The 19680-nt window shown below is 46.1% G+C and overlaps 1 protein-coding gene and 11 non-coding genes across 14 annotated transcripts; all 12 read right to left on the reverse strand.

The window, feature by feature from the left end:
• Positions 1-84: 84 nt before the first annotated feature.
• On the reverse strand, positions 85-19663 carry dom (domino). 3 transcript variants are annotated; one of them, XM_064687161.1, is made up of 15 exons: positions 18967-19084; positions 18288-18894; positions 17884-18223; positions 17501-17756; positions 14273-15076; positions 12640-13903; positions 12022-12208; positions 11046-11182; positions 10798-10984; positions 8450-10573; positions 7982-8200; positions 4603-4638; positions 1406-4531; positions 833-1324; positions 85-394 (listed from the first exon to the last, which is right to left on the reverse strand). In XM_064687161.1, the coding sequence occupies exons 1-15, from the start codon at positions 18986-18988 to the stop codon at positions 389-391; spliced, it is 9807 nt and encodes a 3268-aa protein (XP_064543231.1). In that variant the 5' UTR covers positions 18989-19084; the 3' UTR covers positions 85-388. The 3 variants fall into 3 exon arrangements, with proteins under 3 accessions (XP_064543231.1, XP_064543230.1, XP_064543229.1); XM_064687160.1 differs by lacking the exons at positions 85-394; positions 18967-19084 and adding an exon at positions 19454-19663 and having other exon boundaries at positions 615-1324; XM_064687159.1 differs by lacking the exon at positions 85-394 and having other exon boundaries at positions 615-1324.
• On the reverse strand, positions 10645-10752 carry LOC135432556 (small nucleolar RNA Me28S-Am2589). Its single transcript, XR_010436928.1, has one exon. It is a non-coding gene; the product is annotated as a small nucleolar RNA Me28S-Am2589 (small nucleolar RNA).
• LOC135432546 (small nucleolar RNA psi18S-841/snoR66) lies at positions 11256-11398 on the reverse strand. The gene has a single exon (XR_010436918.1). It is a non-coding gene; the product is annotated as a small nucleolar RNA psi18S-841/snoR66 (small nucleolar RNA).
• On the reverse strand, positions 11501-11638 carry LOC135432557 (small nucleolar RNA psi18S-841/snoR66). Its single transcript, XR_010436929.1, has one exon. It is a non-coding gene; the product is annotated as a small nucleolar RNA psi18S-841/snoR66 (small nucleolar RNA).
• Positions 11672-11805, reverse strand: LOC135432548 (small nucleolar RNA psi28S-3316). The gene has a single exon (XR_010436920.1). It is a non-coding gene; the product is annotated as a small nucleolar RNA psi28S-3316 (small nucleolar RNA).
• Positions 11848-11976, reverse strand: LOC135432550 (small nucleolar RNA psi28S-3316). Its single transcript, XR_010436922.1, has one exon. It is a non-coding gene; the product is annotated as a small nucleolar RNA psi28S-3316 (small nucleolar RNA).
• LOC135432553 (small nucleolar RNA psi28S-3378) lies at positions 12438-12580 on the reverse strand. Its single transcript, XR_010436925.1, has one exon. It is a non-coding gene; the product is annotated as a small nucleolar RNA psi28S-3378 (small nucleolar RNA).
• LOC135432555 (small nucleolar RNA Me28S-Am2589) lies at positions 13980-14087 on the reverse strand. Its single transcript, XR_010436927.1, has one exon. It is a non-coding gene; the product is annotated as a small nucleolar RNA Me28S-Am2589 (small nucleolar RNA).
• On the reverse strand, positions 15433-15574 carry LOC135432547 (small nucleolar RNA psi18S-841/snoR66). Its single transcript, XR_010436919.1, has one exon. It is a non-coding gene; the product is annotated as a small nucleolar RNA psi18S-841/snoR66 (small nucleolar RNA).
• LOC135432545 (small nucleolar RNA psi18S-841/snoR66) lies at positions 15697-15834 on the reverse strand. The gene has a single exon (XR_010436917.1). It is a non-coding gene; the product is annotated as a small nucleolar RNA psi18S-841/snoR66 (small nucleolar RNA).
• Positions 15869-16002, reverse strand: LOC135432549 (small nucleolar RNA psi28S-3316). The gene has a single exon (XR_010436921.1). It is a non-coding gene; the product is annotated as a small nucleolar RNA psi28S-3316 (small nucleolar RNA).
• On the reverse strand, positions 16044-16172 carry LOC135432551 (small nucleolar RNA psi28S-3316). The gene has a single exon (XR_010436923.1). It is a non-coding gene; the product is annotated as a small nucleolar RNA psi28S-3316 (small nucleolar RNA).
• Positions 19664-19680: the final 17 nt, after the last annotated feature.

Genomic DNA, 19680 nt, shown 5'->3' on the forward strand with positions numbered 1-19680 from the left:
TTAACAATTAAAGTAATTTTTACAATTATAATACTTTTTTTTCTCTTTTTTATAGTATACTATATCATAGATTATATAGCTATTGTATGTATGTTAAAAGTTTAAGTTAAAGTTCTAAATGTATATTATAATTATATACTAGATCTATAAGCTAGGAGAAGCTTAAGGAATACGATTTACAGATTTGCGTGTTAAATTGTTTTGGCTAAATAATTAATACGGCTAAAACTTATTTATATAATTACAATTAACTACAGCCTTAAGCTGTGTGAGTGTGTGTGTGTATGTGTGCGGTGTGCATGTGTGTGTGTGTGAGCCACGCCCTTCACACAACATCATCACTTAAATCCCGCTCAGGATCCAGCAGCAGGCAAGGCGGCGCGTCGGCTCATGGCTGTAAAACCAATCGAAACAAAAGGGTTTTAAGTACAATTTAAGCAATGATTGATTGGCTGACTGACTGACTGACTGATTGATTGGTTGGTTGGCTGAATTGACTGATTGATTGACGGACATATTGAAGAATGAGCAATGAGAGAGAGGCTGTCAATAATTTGGTTGTGTCACATATCGAAATTGTTGGCGTCTAATCATGATCCGTAATAATTGTGGCGACAATGCATTTGGTTGTGGTTGTGGTTGTTGTGGTGCTCGTTATTGTAAGTGTGCTTGCTGTGGTGCTTGTGCTTGTTGTTGTCGAAGTGGTTGTGTGGGTATTGGTAATGATTCTGCGCCGATTGCGTGGCCGTACGCCGGCTCTCGTGCGATGATTCGCTAAATGTTATTCTTTCTCGCTTCTGATCATGATCTTTTTCTTGACCAACGTGCGTACCTGTTGCGTCGTTGGTTGTTGCTGTTGTACGCCTCCAACCTGCTGCTGCTGCTGCTGTTGTTGCTGCTGTTGTTGCTGCTGTTGTTGCTGCTGTTGTTGTTGCTGCTGCTGTTGCTGCTGTTGCAGGCTGGCAACTGTTGGCAGAGGCGCCGAGGTCTGCGTTATGGTCATTACCTCAGCCGGACCTGCTGTGGGTCCAGCAATACTTGTGTGTTGTTGCTGCTGCTGCTGTTGTTGCTGCTGTTGTTGTTGTTGTTGTTGTTGCTGCTGTTGTTGCTGCTGCTGCACTACGGCTAGCAAGTTGCCACCGGCTGTGGTCTGCAGACGCACAGGACTGGCATTCTGCCTTTGATTATGCTGCAGTGCTGCAATTAGCGTCTGCTGCGTCGTCTGACCACCGCCCGAGGTGGCCACCTTCAAGGCGCTGGCTAGATTTTGGCCAGCGCGCAGATTTCCAGCAGCCAAAGCCTGCGCCGATGCGGCCGAAACCACCTGCAAGGAGTCAAAGTATTAAATAAATAATCGCTAAGCTTAAACCAATTATCATTTATTAATCACACGCCCCGCACTTACCTGTATGGTCTGACGTTGTGTGGCCTGTGAGGCCACCGAAACGGGTATGACGCGTCCCACACTCGTCTTGCCCAGGACGATGCCCGCCTGCTGCCCGCTGCGCACCACCTGCTGCAGTTGTTGCACGGTTACCGCTTTGGTGTTTTGTATATGCAACAATTGCGCCTGCAAACTGCCGCCACCAGGTGTTGTCTTCTGCTGTTGCTGCTGCTGTTGTTGTTGGCCGGCGGGCAAGACGGTGACGCCGCCCGGCGTTTGCTGCTGCTGCTGTGGTCCTGCCGTTGTGGCCACAATATTGGTGGCCGTGGGCTGACCCGAAGCACTGACCAGCTGGGTCATGCGATTGATCTTGCGCGTCATGCCCAGCTGCTGTTGCACATGCAGATGCCGCATTTGATTTGGCATCGTCACCTTTATTTGGCTGCCCGGTTTTAGCTGCGGCAGCGTCATGTTCACGCTGCCCGCTTGCACTGTGGGCGGACCCGTGGCCGAGACTGTTACGCCGCCGGCGCTGACACTGCTGCCACTAGCCGCCGCTGCAGTGGAGGCCTTAACCAATGAGGCGATCTGCTGCTGCGTCACCTGCTGCGTTTGCTGCTGCTGCTGCTGTTGCACGACACTTGCCACCGGCAACTGTTGCTGCTGCTGCTGTTGTTGCTGCTGCTGTGCGGCGTTGCTGCCGCTGCTGGTGGTTGTGAATAGCGGCCCGGTGGCCTGTTGCGCCTTCTGGGCAGCCAGTATATTGTGCCGCTTGACGAGCAGCATATCGCTGGTACCAGGTGCTCCGCTGCCGCCGCTGCCATCGGTGGCCAGCACCTGACGCTGCAGGCCCTGTTTGCCGGCTGCCATTTGCTTGATAAACTGCGTGCGTGCCTGACCGTGCATCTGGACCGAGCTAACCACATTGCCCGCTTGGACGGTGGTCGCGCCTGGCATGCCAGTAACGGCCACCTTTTGGCTGGTCACATGCGTCGACGTTTGCATCAGATTGCTGGCTTGGATGATGGTGCCAGTGGCTAAGGCACCGCCTGCTGTTTGCACTACAGTCTGATTCAAGCTGGCCGTGACGCCTCCGCCTCCCTGTCCGCCTTGCGGTGCTTGCAACACTTTCAGATTGCGCTGCCGATAGAGTTGAATGTGCGCCGCCTGCTGTTGGGTGCCGGACAGCACCGCTTTGCTGCTCTGCTGCAGTGCGCTAACAGGTATACCCTTTGTGGTGACCAATTGGGTTGTCTGTGTGGCGGGTGAGGCGGAAACTGCCGCCAGGCGTAGCTGCGTTTGGAATTGACCCTGCCCCACACTTTGTCCCAGACCGGGCATAGATACAATGGACTGACCGCCGGCCGTGGTGCGCTGCTGCAGCACCACATCCTGCAGCGTATTGCCACCGGCTGCACCAGTAGACACAATGCGCTGACCACGCAGCATGGTCACTGTACCCGTTGCCGTCTGCTGTTGTTGTTGTTGCTGCTGCTGTTGGCCCGTGGCTGTGGTGGTCAATGGGCCAACGGATACAACCTGAGGCAGCGTCTGGGTCTGCACAATGCTGCCCAGCTGCGGTGCCGTATTCACTGGCAGCGTCGTCTGCGAGGAAATGGACACTATCTGAGCTGTCGAGCCGGCGTTAACATTGCTGTGCGTTGCAATGGGCAGCGATTGCACTGGCGTGGTTAGCACCACGCTGACGCTGGACTGGCTGCCCGGCGGTGCTGCTTGCAGCTGCACACTGCCTCCTGCATTGTTCGAGGTTTGATGTGCCAGCTGCTGCAGTTGACCCGCAGTCAGATTGGCTGTGGTGCCAACAATCGTCTTCACCAGCTGCTGTGTGGTGGTTTGCGTGCGCAGCTGCTGCTGTTGCTGTGGCTGATGCAGCAATATCGCCGTCTGTTGCGTTGTTGCCACATTGGCGCTGGTCAAATGTTGTATCTGCAGCTGCTGCAGTTGACCCGTGTTGCCGGTGGGCACAGCAACAGTTGTCCCCGTTGTGTTGGGCACCAATTCCACCGATTGCTGCACGCTGGCAACTGTTGGCAGCTGTTGCTGTATTTGTTGTTGTTGCTGCTGCTGTTGTTGTTGCACCTGCTGCATTTGTTGTTGTTGCTGCTGCTGCTGCTGCTGCACGGCTTGCTGTTGCTGCTGAACTGGCTGCTGTTGTTGTTGTTGTTGTTGTTGTTGCTGCTGCTGCTGCTGTTGTTGTTGTTGCATTGGCATTTGTCCGCGCTGCTTATCGCGCATTTTGTTGGCCTTCATCACGGCTATATTATTGGGCGACACGGGCTGATCGTAGTTGGATATGCCAAACTTCTGCAGCACCTCCATATGCTTGGGATTCATCAGGCTGGGCGCATTGAACTGACGCTTCGGTGGCGGCGCTTTCTTTAAATATGCCGTCTTTATGGTATCGAAGCGTTGCCGCATCACCTTATAGAAGGAAGCGTTGTTGTCGCTGGCATAGAGCTGCGTGGTGCGCAGATAACGCAACGGACTCTTCATGTACTCCATGCGCAGTGTGGGCTTCAGTTTCTTTTGCTTTTTGGGACTCTCGACCACTTTGCCCTCCTCGCGCGGCTGTATGTGCGTCTCGTAGCGCCAGCGGCATTGTCTGGCCGAACGATACGTTTTCGAGCAGAAGTTCACCAGCTCCGAGACCAAGTCCCAATTGGGCGTCTGTCCCGGCGAGAGCAGCATCAGGCTGCACGGCAGCCCCTGCAAATTGATCAGCACGTGTAAAATGGCCATGTCCTCAAACACGCACCACTCGCTCATGGCCTCTGGCTCAGCCAGCGGCTTAGCCGGCAATTGTGGCTTCAAGCCGGGTATCATTGAGTTGGGCTTAAAGCTGCCGCGGAATCGTTGATTCTTTAACTCCCGCCGCAGACGTGCCAGCTGTGCTGTTGGACGATCAAATAGCGAACGTGGCGGCACATAGTTATCCTCGCGTCGCATCTTATTGGGACGTCGACTGCCATCGAAGCCGGCATCGGTGCGCGAACGCTTGAGCTCGCGTCGCACATACACTGGCGGCAGCTCCGTCTCGGGTATGGGCTCCAGATCGTACATAAACGACAGCGAGTGGTCAATGTAGATGTCATTATTATCCTGCGGTGGCGTTGGCGGACACCACATCTGAGGGAAACAAATACCAATTGATAATCATCTTTGAAACACTTCGCGAAGGCGAGAACTAATTCACTTACCGGCATTAGCTCCATGCTGTTGCGCGATATCCAGACCTGCGGACGTGCGTGTGTGCGAGGAGCCGAGCAAAGTTAAAGAAAAGAATAAACGTTCCATTATATTATTTTCGTATCGTATGAAGCAACTCTGTTTTGGTGGTGGTGTTTATTGGCTTAGTAACTAGCTAACTCTGTATCGTATCGATCGTATCTATCTACATATTATTTATGATTTGGCGTTGTAGCTTTTTTTTCTCTGTTTTTTATTTCCGGAATCATTTCGTACGTTGCTGAAGAACAATTGGCAAAGTCTGTGGAACTGCCTATACACGGAAATCGATGAAGTGGGTGTTAGGACGGGAGGTGGGTTGGGGTCACAGGATGGAAGCGGTGAGTGGGGGGGTTGGGCCAACAAACAAACCAACGAGCATACAACGAATTGTATTATGTAAACTATATAAACATTATTTAAATGAAATTCTTATAGTTTTTCATTACACCAAAACAGAATTCTACATTCGTTAACACAGAAAATAATATGATTGATTCTTATTCTTTCTTATGATTTCCGCTTATTCTTTTCCAACTTTGTGCAATTGTCTTCGAAATGTTAATATTTTCTTCTTTTTTTTTTTGTAACACACGCACGAAATTTGTCCGTATAAATAAAAAAAACCACAACGTCTTAAAGTTTCTTTATCTTTTTTGAAAGCATATCGAATCGATTCTTGTGTTTTATTTGTTAGTCAATCTATATGCTTATAGTCTTTAGATTGTTTTTGTTAAATCTAAACTAGTTTAAGGTTTTGTTTTGTTTTTTTTTAGAATACAAAATAAATTATTGAATGCAAAATAATTAACATTTACCATAGAGTTAAAAAGTTACCTAAGGAGTGAGACTTATAAACTAAGGCGCATTAGCTGAGGAGAGTTTCTTTGAAGACTTAGATCGAGAACAGAAATTTAACAACGAAATTAATAATAATACAAGTGGAGTTGTTTTGTTTTAGTTACTTCTTTTTAAAAGTTAACCGCACACACTGCTTAAATAATATAAAGTCTATAAACTATATTTTTCTGATATACGTTTCTTAATGGGTGTATTTATATACAATCTGGGTTCGTGTTTCTTAAATGGTTTCTGGGGGAGGGGGGCAGCAGCAATCAATTTATCTAACTCGCTGTTCATCGAAGTGTAACTTAAATTAAATAATCTGCTTTTTTTCTGTTATCAAAATATCAGTATTGTTGTGGCATAGAAGCTTTGAAAGCTTCAATCTGAGCTTAATTGCATTCGGATATTACAATTAAACGCACAGTTTTAGAATTGTCTCAATTTGCTGCCCCCTACTTACGATTCTACCTATGCTAAACAGAATTTGTTATCCTAAACTTTCGTTTTCCGCTCTCTTTTCCTGTTTCTCACTGCCTTTTTTTATTATTTTATTGATTTTTGCCGCCTAACTAGCTTAGAAGGAAACTTGTTACAGTCTATCAAATACTCGTACATAATTCTAAATCAGCTTCACACACACAGACGAACACCTATTCAAGGTGCGTCTGTGTATGCTCAACAGTTGCGTGGCCATTTTCAAACGCTCACTAAAAACCACACAGCGCACACAGCTCCACGGCTTTAGCAAGGATTTGCAGCAGGATTCATTTTTAGTTATAGTTAATACTGTGACTTCCTGTCTCCATTCTATTATCACCTATTGCTGCTGGCACCATTTGAGTTGGCGCCCGACGTGGCATGGACTACTGAGGATGCTGCCGCTCCTGTTGTGGCGCCGGCAGTGTTGCCGCTGCTGCTGCTGCTGTTATTGGGCGTGCCAGCAGCACCTGCATTGCTGGAGCGTAGATGCACACGCGGCGTTTTGGTAATCCAACGACTCAGCGTCGTTTTCTGCCCATCATCGGCATTCTTTAGGAGTCGTCTTTTGGCGGCCGCTTGTGCTCGACGCGCCATTATTTTTGTCTCTGCCTGTTGTGGCGGCATCGCTCGCTTCACATTTTTGCCGGCACCGCCGCTGCTTTTCTGGGTGCTCAGCACAGGACTGACATCCAAAGTCCAGAGATTTATCTTTACGGAGCCGCGTGAGCGTGTGCGTGGCGTGTGTCCAATGGCATCATCGCTGCCGCCACGGCTGCTGTTGCTGCGCTGCCTCCGCATTGCTGGCGTTGATTCCTTGTTTGCTTCTGCTTTGGCATCCGCCTTTGACAAGGATAGGGGATCATTGGGCTCGTCTGTGTCGGACTCTTCCGAGACATTGTAATATGTGGAACTCGTCATTGTGGTATCTTGCACCTGATTATGCGCATTCCATCCGTCCAAACTGTTGCCGTCTTCTCCGGCTGTGGCATAGCTTGAACTGGACTGTGTTTCCACATTGACTTCTGGATTTGAGTCAGTATTGGCAGTGTCATCAGCGTCTTCTTCGTCCTCATTTAGCCTTTCCACATGCATTTCCTCATCATCCTCGGTTTGTGTTGTATCCCCCTGACCAGAGGCCGATACAGACGCTGAGCCGGAGACAGCAGTTTCCCCTTCTTCGTCCTCCTCTTCATCTTCTTCTTCGTCTTCGTCCTCATCCTCATCCTCATCCTCGTCCTCCTCCGCCTCATTATCTCCATCTTCATCAACGCAAACGGATGCACTCTCTGCATCCTCGTCATCGCCATCGTCGTCGTCGTCGTCGTCATTCTCATTATCTTTTTCTTCATTGTCATCCTCATCCCCACTGATGTTGTTCTTCAATTGCTTCAGGGCTAGCGGCGATGATATCGTCGCACGCCGCTCAAGCAACTTCCGCCGCGTGGCCGCCGTCGTCGTTGGGGAGACGCTTTCCCTGCGTCTCGGCTTTGCCGCTTGTGTATTGTTCTTAGCTGGTGAAGTTGCTGCAGGCGCTTTTGCTGGCGTCTTCATTAGTTTAGTCATGGCTATATTGGCCGATTGGCGCTTGGGTCGCTCCTCTGTTACGGGGAGTGTCGCCGCAGTACCGCCTGCTGCTGCTGCTGCCATTGCTGTGCGCGTTGTCTTTCTAGTGGGCGGCGTTGCTGTGGCCGCCGCCGTAGACGTGGTACTGACTACGCCCAACGAATGCAGACGCGTCTGCCGCCTGGCGGGCGCAACCGCTGACCTTTTACTGTTACTATTGCTGCTGTTGCAGCTGCTCTTGGCCGGAGCACTCACATTGAGGCTGATGCGACGCGTGCGCACCGGACTAGCTTGCTGCACACTTGTTCTTGGCTTGTTGCTTACACTTCTACTTAACCCCGGACCCCTGGCTACACCGTGCTGCTTAAACCGTTTATCCCGCTTATTATGCTTAGTTAGCCTAATGCCTACCCCTACAATCGGTGTTCGTTTGCTTAGATTGGAATCTTGTTTGGTATTAACCTGATTACTGGCATCCTTGCGACTGTAGGTCAGTAGCTCATCGGCCTCCGTTTCCTGTTTGAGCAGCTGTTCCTCTTTCTGCATGGCCGCCAGCCGATTTGCCTCCCATTCACGTTTCTGCATCTCAAGCTCCGCCTCGGCAGCGCGCAGCTGCTCTGCTGTCCAGGCGGCCCCGGTGGCCTCCACAAAGCGCATCGCATAGCGTTCAATGGGCGAGAGCTGAAAGTGCGAGTGGAAACAATTTATATTAAGAACATATCCTGTGGCAGGAGCGAATTGAAGCTTATGTCAGACGTTGAGTGATATAATCGAGCGTGGATTATAATCGCTTCGACTATGTCTGAACGTCTGCTTCGTGTTGAAGTTTCTCTGGGCAGCGCGCGCTAGCTTAAAGGGCCACTGGGAAGATCCTCTAATAGAAGCATGCGCTGCCCATGCTCACGCGTGAAATAATAGTTCGCAACTCACCTGCTTGACAAGATTTTGCATTTCCAGATCGGCTTTGCTCAGTTCAACGGGCACACCGCCGCCTTCCGCATTGGCCTCATCCGCAATGGGTATGTTCTCATCGAACTCGGCCAGGTCGGCGGCTGCCTCAGCTTTGGCTGTCTTTGTGGCTTGGACGTCTTGCTCATCCTCGGCAGCGGCCAGAGCATGCTCAAAGGCGCGCAGCGATTGTTTCTCCGTTTCGATGGCTGGTTCAACTTCTGCAGCGATTATCTTGTCCTTCTCATCGGGCTTACCATCGTTCACCTGGCCTTCGTCCTGCTCTTGCGTCTGGTCCATGGTGAACAGATCTTTTATGGTGGAGCTCTTGAAGAAGGTTGTCGTAAAGTTGCCACCCTCGATGGCCATGTCGCTGAGCATGCGCTTCTGGTTGGCCTTCTTCAGGATGTTCACTTCGATGGTTTTCTCCGACACCAATCGATATATATGCACATCTCGCGTTTGACCAATGCGATGGCAACGATCCTGCGCCTGTGCATCCATCGTGGGATTCCAGTCCGAGTCGTAGAAGACCACCGTATCAGCTCCGGTCAAATTGATGCCCACGCCACCAGAGCGCGTAGACAAAATGAAGCAAAAGATGCGCTTGTCACCATTGAAACGCTCCATAAGTATTTGCCGTTGCTCCACCCGTGTCGAGCCATCTAACCGCAGGTAAATATGTCCATGATAATTGAGGAATGCCTCCAGCACGTCCAGCATCTTGGTCATTTGCGTGAAGATCAGCACACGATGCCCATCAACCTTTAGCTGCCGCAACAAACGATCCAATGTCTGCAGCTTGCCACAATCGTACTGAATGAGACGCGGATCGGGGAACTGTGTTGTCATCGCTGAGATGATAGGATGCAGCAGCGTCAGCTTGGACGATAGCGTTTGGGCTACCATCGTCTCAATCTGCCGCTCGTTTTGCCAATGTGTCGATGACAAATTCTGCACATAACGTCGAATCCGTGGCGCACACACTGACGGTACATAGATCACAAAATTGGCAAAGATGGGCGCTAGCTCGGCGCAACGCTGTTCAAAGCTTTTCAGGAGGACATTCAGCGACCAGTTGTCGTTGTGCTGACGCATGGCAACATTGCAGTTCGCATAGCCTCGCGTTTGCCATGTGGAATGCTTCAATGTGCGTGTTGCCTGCATGCAACCTTCAATAGCCTGACGGCAATCGGCGCCATAAATGGGCGTGGCATCGGTGCGTCGACGATTGATGAAAGCCATGCGCTTAAGCGAGGCCAAGCGTTGCTCCTTGCGCATCTGTATAAGCTGCTGCATGCGGTAGGGATCTTCCGCGTCCTCCGGCGTTGAAGTTGAGTCCTCCTCCTGAGACTTGCCATTGGTTTGCCTTTGTACCGTCAGCTTGACATGCGTGGCAAGATCTTTGACAATGGGCTCCTTGCTCAACTGCTGCATTTGTGCTGGTGAGTTGCTGCTCGTAGTTGTTGCGCCTCCCGCTGCCGCAGTTGTTGCTGTGCTTGATGATGTTTTGCTGGTCAGCGTGAGCCGCGCTCCAGCCCCACCGGTATTCGTTGCAGGCGCCAGGTAGAAGAAGGGTTTACCATCCTGCATCGTCTTGGCCACCTTGGCGGGCGTTGGCGCACTTATGGGTGAACGCGAACTTAGCAACTTCGAGCTGCTGCCCAGCACATTTAGAGCTGAACTGCTGCTGCTGCTGCTGCTGCCACTGCTGTTGCTGACCGACGTTGACATTAGGTTATTAATAATCACAGGCTTAAGGGCCATATTGATGGGATTAATGGTACCGCTGACACGTTTCAGCACATGCCCGCTGGGCAATATGCTGCGCATTGGCACAATTTTCGAGCCCTCCAGTCGCATGGCCGGACTAGCGCCAACGCGCACCGCTTGCAGCTTGATGCGCTGCGCCAGCTCAGCGCTGCGAACACGTATGTGAAAGCGGTACTTGCCGTTGGGGCAACGTGGCGGGGGTTGCGGTGCGCTGTCAATTTCCTCAATTAATTTACGTGGTGGCGACAGCAAGCGCGATTTGTGCGAGACGTAGGCTGTTAGCGTTTGTTCCAGATTCAGCAGCAACATGTTGACTGTCTCCAAATTGATTTGCTTTAATTGAAAATTAATAGAGTACAATTAGTTTATGTCCTACGTCACTACATTTAAGTTAACTGAACTGATTTAAAATCAGGCAAATGCCTCGCAACAGCGAACATCCTATGAGATCGCAACTCTCTCCAAAATAGATTGAGTCGCAATATTCAGTGACAATTTATCATCATTTTAACATTCAATTGCATCTGATTCTATCGCTGTGGCATGCACAAACTCACCGTGAACGGATCATACTCCAAGATGTCGCTGACTAGACGCGGTGTATGGAATGCAATGCCCTCCATTTGAAACGGCGATATCGTTGGACGCACCTCGAACATATTCGGATGATTGCACACCTTGCGCAGCTGCATCAGCACATTGATCACACTTAGCAAATTGCCAGTTTGTAATGTTTCGCGGGTTCTGCACATATAAATAGTTTTAGGTAAAGTTTTGCTAAATAAGTTTAAAGAGAAAAACTCACTTGGATCGGCTCATGAAGTCTTCGTACAGATAACGCTGACGATTGGATAAACGGCACATGACCACATGTTCGTATTTCTTTGGCATTTGCTTTTCCACCTCCTTTTTAAGGCGACGCAGCAGAAATGGACGAATGACCTAAATAAGAAAATAAAAAACAAACAATCAATACATGCTTTCTAACTTATAATGTGGAATATTTATTCTAGAACTCGTGTAAAGCGCGTATTCAATGTGAATCGTTTTAAGTACCCGATCACATGGATAAGTCGCAGCTTTAATTTAGTCTAGCAAGGTATTCAATTGTCTCACATGAGGTTATAAAAAATCAATGTGATACAGAGTGCTCTTGCAAGGACGAATTACTTTGGATATATAATCTGAATTGGATTTACAGGCGCGTTTAAAAAGCAAGACCATACATAAACTTATGATCATCCCTAACAATATTTTAAAGGAGTGTAAGGCGCGTTTTCAATGCAATTAGTTTTAAGGACACAATCACATGGATAAATCGCAGCTTTAGTTTGATCTAGCAAGTTAACAAATTGTCATCACATGTGGGAAATCAATGTGACACAGAGTGCACTTGCAGGCAAATATTTCTCATTATCAATCTTATAGTAAGCTTGTGCGTGGTGTTAATGTAGTTGATGCATTAAGTGGCATCAAATCACTTGCAACCGCAGCAATTGCTCTAGCACACAGCTACGATTTTCAGGCGCGTTTAAAAAGCAATCAAGAAAACGCTTTTAGGTGCTATATCATGTATCTACACATCTACCTACTTAAATTTATTTTGGAAATGTACTCAGCGTTATGGACTTTTATTTGAAGTTCAAAAAGTCACTTGCAACTTAGCTTTGATCTAGCACACAGCTACGATTTTCAAGCGCATTGAGTTGGCGTACAAGAAAACGCTTTTAGGTGCTTCGCCTAGGAAAAACTTAACTAAACATATAAAAAACTATATTTACCTTGTGTAGTCGGGCAATTAACGTTTCATTGTACTCCATGTTGCCTTCGATCATGCCAGTCATGGGATTGGAGAACCATTCCTTGAATTCGCGATGCGAGGAGAACACATACGGCATGAGAAAGTGCATCAGGGACCAGAGTTCCATTAGATCGTTCTGCAGCGGCGTGCCTGTCAAAAGCAATCGTCTGTTTATGGAAAATAGAAAATATTATATATTAGCCATATATTATTTCTTAAAAAAAAAAAAAAAATGCTTTTAAATACTTAATTAACATTTAACAAAACTGCAACTTTAAGAATATAATTAACACAAGTTTATCTCGTTATTCAAACAAAACATTAAATTTCAATGGAAACTCATAAATAATATCGAGAGCAATAAATTACAAAAAATAGCAAATAAATAATCAAAACATGTCTCAAAACAAGGCCACAAGCATTCCAATGGGTTAGTATGCTCTTCAAATACATGCGGCATTATAGCGTGTTTTAATTTTAGCACCCAAGCGTAGTCGCCAAGCTAGTTTAGCAATCGCTTGGTTACTGATTTTGGTGCTGGCACAAGGGCAATTGCAACAACGTGTAATGGCATCCAATTAACAAATAAATTACTGACCTTTCGGTGGAAAAGTTGAGCAGCAGTTGCCAGCGCTGTGACTTAAAGTTTTTAATGTTTTGCGCCTCGTCTAGTATAAGATATTTCCACTTTTTGCGCCGAAAACTTTGTTGGTCTTGAACGACCAGTTTGTAGGAGGTAATGCAGACGTGAAACGCATTGGGTTTCGTCCAGCCGACACGCTTCATTTTGCGCTCCTTTTGGGTGCCGTAGTAGGTGAGTATTTTGAAGCCGGGACACCATTTCTTGAACTCCATTTCCCAATTCAGCATCACAGATGATGGTACCACAATTAAATGGGGACCCCAATTGCCCTTGGCGCAGGCCAAATGCGCCAGCAGTGCAATCGTTTGTATTGTCTTGCCCAAGCCCATCTCATCGGCAAGGATGCCGTTGAGTTTGCGCTCGTTCATCGTGACCAGCCAGTCGAGTCCAATGTGCTGGTACTCGCGCAACGTATGCTTCAGCAGGAATGGCACAGGCGTAACCACATTTGTGGAGGATAGCGTGTTGCCCTTGGGCTGAAGACTTTCGGCCAGTGCGGCAGCATCGTTTAACATGTCATCCTTGTTGTCTTTGCTGCTAACAGCAGCTGCAGCACTCGCGCCGCCTACCACAGAGCCATCGGCATCAGCTAGTAGACTTTTGAGACCATCCTCCTGCTCCGCCTCTTCCTGGTCTGTATCGGTCTTGATGGTAGAGAGATCTTCATCTTCTTCATCACTAGCTTCCACTTCACTGCCATCTGTTGAATCTTCAACCGCAGTTGAATCATCATCTGAGTCCTGCTCCGAGGTCTCCACAGCTATTTTGCGTCTCTTGGCGCTGGGCGGCTCATCAATTTTACCCGAGTGGTATTTCTCTAGCAGCTGCTCAACAGTCAAATCATTGTCCGCTTCCAGTTCATCGATCTCCTTCTGGTGATCAATTTCCTGCTCCGCCTCCTCCTGTTTGCTGATGGTGTTCTCATCATCATCGCTGGCTTCCTTTGCCTGAAATTCGCTATCATCGCTGTCGTCTCCACCATCGGCAGCATCGGCCCCACTAGCGGAAGCAGCGCCTTTCGTTGAGCTCTGCTCCTCTAGCAGAAGCTTATCACGATTCTCCAAGTAGCCGGGCGGCAAATCATTGAGAAAATCATCAAAGTCCATTTGAGATTCTTTGGCCAGCGCTTTGACCTCCTCATTGACATCGGCTGCTTCTTCCTCGGCCTTGGCAATTGTCTCCTCATCATCCTCAGAGCCAGATTCTGGCCTAAACTCGTCTGCGGAAGAAATTATACAAGCACAGTTTAAAGCAGGTTTTTCATATTTTAACCTTACGTAATAGATTTTGTTTCTAAATGCATCAGACAAATGCCTCGCAAATGCGACCATCCCTTGTTAACATCGAAGTGTTCAAAAATAGACCACAACAACGTTTCAGTTCAAGTGTCTCATCATGTGCATAAGATGTTATAAATGTTTCTGATTTTCTTAAATATCTTTGAACCCTTTTTCATAAAGACCTGTTTGACTTGCAATTACAAATTATCTTATATTATCTGGAACACATTCTGTTCCAGATAGAAACATTTCTTTACCCCATTAAACCTTACATAATACTACAGTTACAAAAATTGATCTTAACTCACCATCAGATTCGCGCTTGGGTGAAGTTAACCGACTGGATGTCAGGCTGGGCGTTTCGGCAACACTTTTATTCATGCCTTCGGCCAGCTGCTGTGAGAACTTCTCTGTTTGATCGACTATGAAACTGAGATGTTGATCGAGCGCCTGTTTGCGTTTCTCCTCGATTTTTGTTTGGTGCTTATATTCGACCAGTTTCTCCACGTTTGACCAGAAGCTCTTCACCTCGCGAGCTATGAAGGAGGCGACACGTTTCAGATGCAGCTCTTGCGCCTTCTCGGCACGCTGTGCCGCATTTGCTTTGTCTTGGAAATACTTTTGCACCATTTTGGCGCATTTCTTGGCCGCATTCTTTTTCCATTTGCGCTCCTGCGCAAAATCAGCTGCCAGCCAAACCATCTCCTCGAGCAGATAGTCCCAGTGCGCCTTGGGGCGGCTGGGCTCCTGCAGCTTGGGCAAACGCCGCTCAGTCCATAATCCCTCTCGTTGTAGTTCGGATATACGCTGCATTACGTACACCTCCTGCTTGGCCTTAAACGAAAACTCCTGCGCACTGTTGGGTGTGCCTGTACTTGCCGCCAGTGGACTCAACAGACTTCCACTGCTGCCACCAGGCGTGCAGGGCGTCAGTCCACCAGCGCTCGCAGTCGCACCGTTGGCCCCACCCGTGTACAGTGGCGTTGTCGTCGCTCCGCCACTTGCCCCACCCGCTGCTCCAGTCGCTGCTCCCGTTGCATTCTGTTGCGAGTTTGGACGACGCAGCGCCGTTGAACCCACGGAGCTACTGCACGGCACCAGAGGCGTGCCACCTTGAGGTAAACAAAAACGATACAAGAAGTTAGTAAGGAATGGTTCCAAGATATTTCAGAAAGCTCTTAGCCAACTTGCATGCTGGAAAATTGCATTGCCAAACACACGCTACCATATTGAAGCGATAATAGTTAAGTAACAAAAAAATAAAACGTTCCAATCAATCAATCAATTAATTGAACCATATTTCTTGCGAATCAGTAAGTGTAACATAGTTTATGTATTTAAATGTTTTCTAAACGAGGCAAGGGAAAATTAAAATAGGCAAAAAACTAAGTCAACAGCATGCAAAACTCCTAACTCTAAATGTAAGTAGAAGAATGAAAATCCCTAACATAACTCTTAAATTTAAAAACGAGTGTAAGGCGCGTTTTCAATGTGAATCGTTATAAGTACCCGATCACATGGATAAATCGCAGCTTTAATTTAGTCTAGCAAGGTATTTAATTGTCTCACAGGTGGATACAAAATTCAATGTGAGACAGAGTGCTCTTGCAAGAAAGAATTACTTTGGATATGTAAGTGACACCAAATCGCTTTTAGGTGTTTTATTATATTTTCACCATACCTTAAACTTAATCTAGAAATAAGGAATGATAATTCTTTACATTATTTTAAAGGAGTGTAAGGCGCGTTTTCAATGCAATTAATTTGAAGGACACAATCACATGGATAAATCGCAGCTTTAGTTTAATCTAGCAAGTTAACAAATTGTCATCACATGTGGGAAATCAATGTGACACAGAGTGCACTTGCAGGAAAGCCATTTCTCCTAATCTATCTTATAGTAAGCTTGTGCATGGTGTTAATGTAGTTGATGCATTAACTGGCATCAAATCACTTGCAACCGCAGCAATTGCTCTGGCACACAGCTACGATTTTCAGGCGCGTTTAAAAAGCAATCAAGAAAACGCTTTTAGGTGCTATATCATAGATCTACCATCTACCTACTTAAATTTAATCTGGAATTGTACTCAGCGTTATGGACTCTTATTTAAAGTTCAAAAAGTCACTTGCAACTTAGCTTTGATCTAGCACACAGCTACGATTTTCAAGCGCATTGAGTTGGCGTACAAGAAAACGCTTTTAGGTGCAGCAAAAAATATCTTAAAACGAGCCAAAAATATAACTAGTTAAGAATTGATTGAAAGCAAGGATTACTTCGGCGTGCCGAATCGAAAAATGTGAAGTTAAATGTGAGAGATATATTTCCTAAATAGTTCAAATTTTCTGATGCCAACTTTATAAAGACAAAAATCAAGTCAAATCTAAGCTATGCATAATTTTGCAAACCAAAAAATCAATGTATTTTTACATTCAATTGAATAAGATGGAAAGACAAGTTATTCGTAAGCATTTAACCAGGAAATAAATATATATAAACAAGGTATATAGAAACACCAATTCTAGAGAAATGATAAGATAAATCTTTGATATAATATAATATATTAGGCACATCGAATGTAATGTATATATAGTATAAGTCAAATGCACTACGCTTTTAATTGGCGGCAACAACAAAATGAAAAATATGAAAATACTTCGATATTTAAAAACAAGTAGAAGGACTTATAAATGAAAATGAGATTTTGTTTTGTTTGGTTTTTAATTTGTTGCGAACGATAAGCACCTGGCACCAAAGGTACAGAAGAATTTCCTACGGCAGGAGGCGCGGGTATTTGACCGAAGACCATACCGTGACGACCTCCTAGAGGTCTACCGGGTATGTGACCTATATAATAACGATACAATTTGATGGTGAGTTGAGAGAGTTGAGGTGTGCGTTAGGAGGCGGCAGTAACAAATGTGAGAGAATGTTTTGTAAAACATAAGAAATCAAACATAAAAAGTGTTAACAAAAACAGGTGGAAATCGTTAATCAAATGATGTACAGCAATACAATAAATTAATTTATATTGAAAGAATGTGTATGTAGTTGTAATTATATATATATGCATACATGTAAATATTTTTAGTATTCTCTTGCGTGTGTGGGTCAAATAAATTAAATTCGTGTTTGTTGTTTTTAGATACTTATTAGTAGAGCATTTTATAGGTTTCTTGCTAGTGATTTTTAATTTAGCTTGGGCGAAACAACAACTTTTATAGTATTGTGCAGGGCGTGCGTTGTACTTTTACAGTTGCTGGATAGTTGTTCTGGACGCGTACTATTTCTTTGGGGGGATTCGGTAGCATTTAGCAGTTTATTTTCATCTTAGTTGTATGCAAAAGTTTTTTGTCAATGTATGAATTTTGACATGTTTCTATTATTTTTTTTTGTTCAATGTACAATAATTTTGAAAAACAAGAAACACAAAAACAGAAATACAACAAAACACAAAATAATAACAATGGTAGATACGAGATATCAAGAGAGTTTGAATCCTGATTAATAGATCTAATCCTGAACATGTTTAGCTTACCTTGCTGCGTCAACTGTACTACGGCGGCGGGTAGCTTCGTGGAGACGGCAACCGGCGTCGCACCAACAGCTGGTATCTTTATTTCCGCCTCCGGTGGCAATGCATTACCGCTCGTCTCCACTAAGCTGTTAGTTGTAGACAATGTTCCAGTTGTGGTTGTAGTTGTTGATCCACTGCTGCTTGGACTTGATGATGCTGTTGCCGCTGCTGATGTTGTATTACTACCAGGCTTTGCTGGCAATAGAGATTGCGTGTTCTGCAAAAAGAGATTCAATTATTTAAGATATTTGTGCACAATAATGCTTCAGAAGCTAGCTATCAATCCGATGCACATTTACAAATAAAATCTCTATAATTAAGTTTTTTATGCTTTAGGTGCTTACCGTTTCTTGTGTGGTGTTATCCGCCTCTAACTGTATGCCCGTTGTCCCTGTAGTTGTTGTTGCTGTTGCAGAGCTGATGCTACTGCTGCTGTTGCTGTTGTTAACGACCGAATCCAAATTTGGAGGTTGTTGTTGTGTTGTTCTGTGTCCTTGGGCCACAGCGGCTGCTGCTGCGGCGGCGGATGTGCTTGGCTTTTCTTCGAGTATCAGCTGCTCGATACGATTCGCATTGCTGTAGCTGATGAACTGCGGTGTTGGTGTCTTTTTACGCCACGCGGGGTAGTCCATCATACTGCCACCGTTTTGTAAATAAAAGTATTCGGACACATTTTCAAGATGTCTGCAAATTGAAATAATAATGTAAGCAATTTTCAATATATAATCTTATAGTAGGACATATTTACCTTTCCTTAAGATTACGCAAAATTTGATATTTCTGTTGGAGTACGCGCTTCCTGAGCGCATTTAAGTCCTGCAGTGCCGTTGAAATGGCCCCACCAACTTCGCTGCTGGCCACAACCGACGCTGGCAGCAATGAGCCAACGATATTACTGCTTACAGCGCCAACAATGTTGCTGTTTTTGCTATCGCTGGCGGCCTCGCCTCTCGTTTCCGTATCTTCTAAACGCTGACGTTTGGCCTGGGGTGGCGATGTGGAATCTGAGACGGAGACGGAGGTTTCTGCTGTTGCTGAATTGGAGTATGTGGGAGCTGCTGCTGGCGTTGCTGCTGCCGTTGCCTCTGTCGACAAGTTCGACAGCGGCACAGGCAGCTGCGCACTGAGCAGCTGCTGCTGTTGTTGTTGTTTGCTGGGTTTCTGTTGCTGTGGCGTTGTTGCTACTGCTGAAGATGATTTATTGTTGTTATGAGCTGTTGAGGCTGTTGATTTTGGCGTTGTAACTGATTTTTCCGTTGATTGTAACGTTACACGGTCTGACACAGCAGGAGGGGCCGGGCTTAGCCCTTCATGCCCCCCTCCTGCTGAATTACCTTCATTCATGTTTGAGACATCTGAAAAAAGGCGGGAAAAAAAAAACATTACAGTCGCCACAAATTTATAACGTGTTGAGATTGACAGCGCACATTTTGCAGCCCTGGGAAGCATATATGTATGCACATATATATGTCAGCCGTAATTAAACCCATAAATGTACAGCTAGTATCTTTACACTGTTTCTGTTTCTGCTGCGTAATCATTACATTTAGAACTTTTTCAGTGATATTAATGCGTATCGCTTATCACGACCGCCTCTTGCATCCCTGCAAAATTCAATCGATTTGCAACTCTGCATTGCAAATGGCTGCGCTTCCTTTTTTTTGTTATACACACACGCGCGTTTCAAGAAAATATACTTTTTGCACTTGGCCATTATAAATAAAATTATTTTTTTGAAGCAGCACGTTTATTTTAGGTTGGTTTAAAGTTGCTAGTTGCGGCACTTTTCAAACATGCTAATCGAATGACCGACGGTAGAGCGAGACGGTTATATATATACATGTCTGCTGCTTCTACGTCCGCGTCAGTTCTTTGTTGGGCGGAAATTTTTTTTCAACCATTTTTTTTTCGTACCTCAGATGGGGAAAATTTTTAATCACAAAATATCCACATCATAAGTATGCATCCGTGCGTGAAAACAGTGTTGGCGCGTTGCAAAAATTGTGCTGTAATCGCGAATGCAATGTTTCTTCAGTATTTCCGCCTATTTCTGCACTTAAAATTATTTTTTTGCAGAAAAGTGTGCGCGAACACACCATTCAGCGTCGAGGTACATAGAAGAACTAGTGATGTGCCGAAAA

This window comes from Drosophila montana, unplaced genomic scaffold (genome assembly GCF_035044405.1).
Source record: "Drosophila montana isolate Dmon_TW-CO22-7 unplaced genomic scaffold, ASM3504440v1 contig_3200_1, whole genome shotgun sequence".
Lineage (NCBI taxonomy): Eukaryota > Metazoa > Arthropoda > Insecta > Diptera > Drosophilidae > Drosophila > Drosophila montana.

Bases quoted from the DNA above. Each gene is read 5' to 3' on its own strand.
- dom (XM_064687159.1), bottom strand. From the start codon at position 18,988: ATGCTTCCCAGGGCTGCAAAAT. The intron at 18,895-18,966 runs GTGCGCTGTCAA...GCCTTTTTTCAG, and splicing joins GCTTCCCAGGGCTGCAAAAT to ATGTCTCAAACATGAATGAA. The intron at 11,183-12,021 runs GTAAATATAGTT...TTTCTTATTTAG, and splicing joins TAATTGCCCGACTACACAAG to GTCATTCGTCCATTTCTGCT.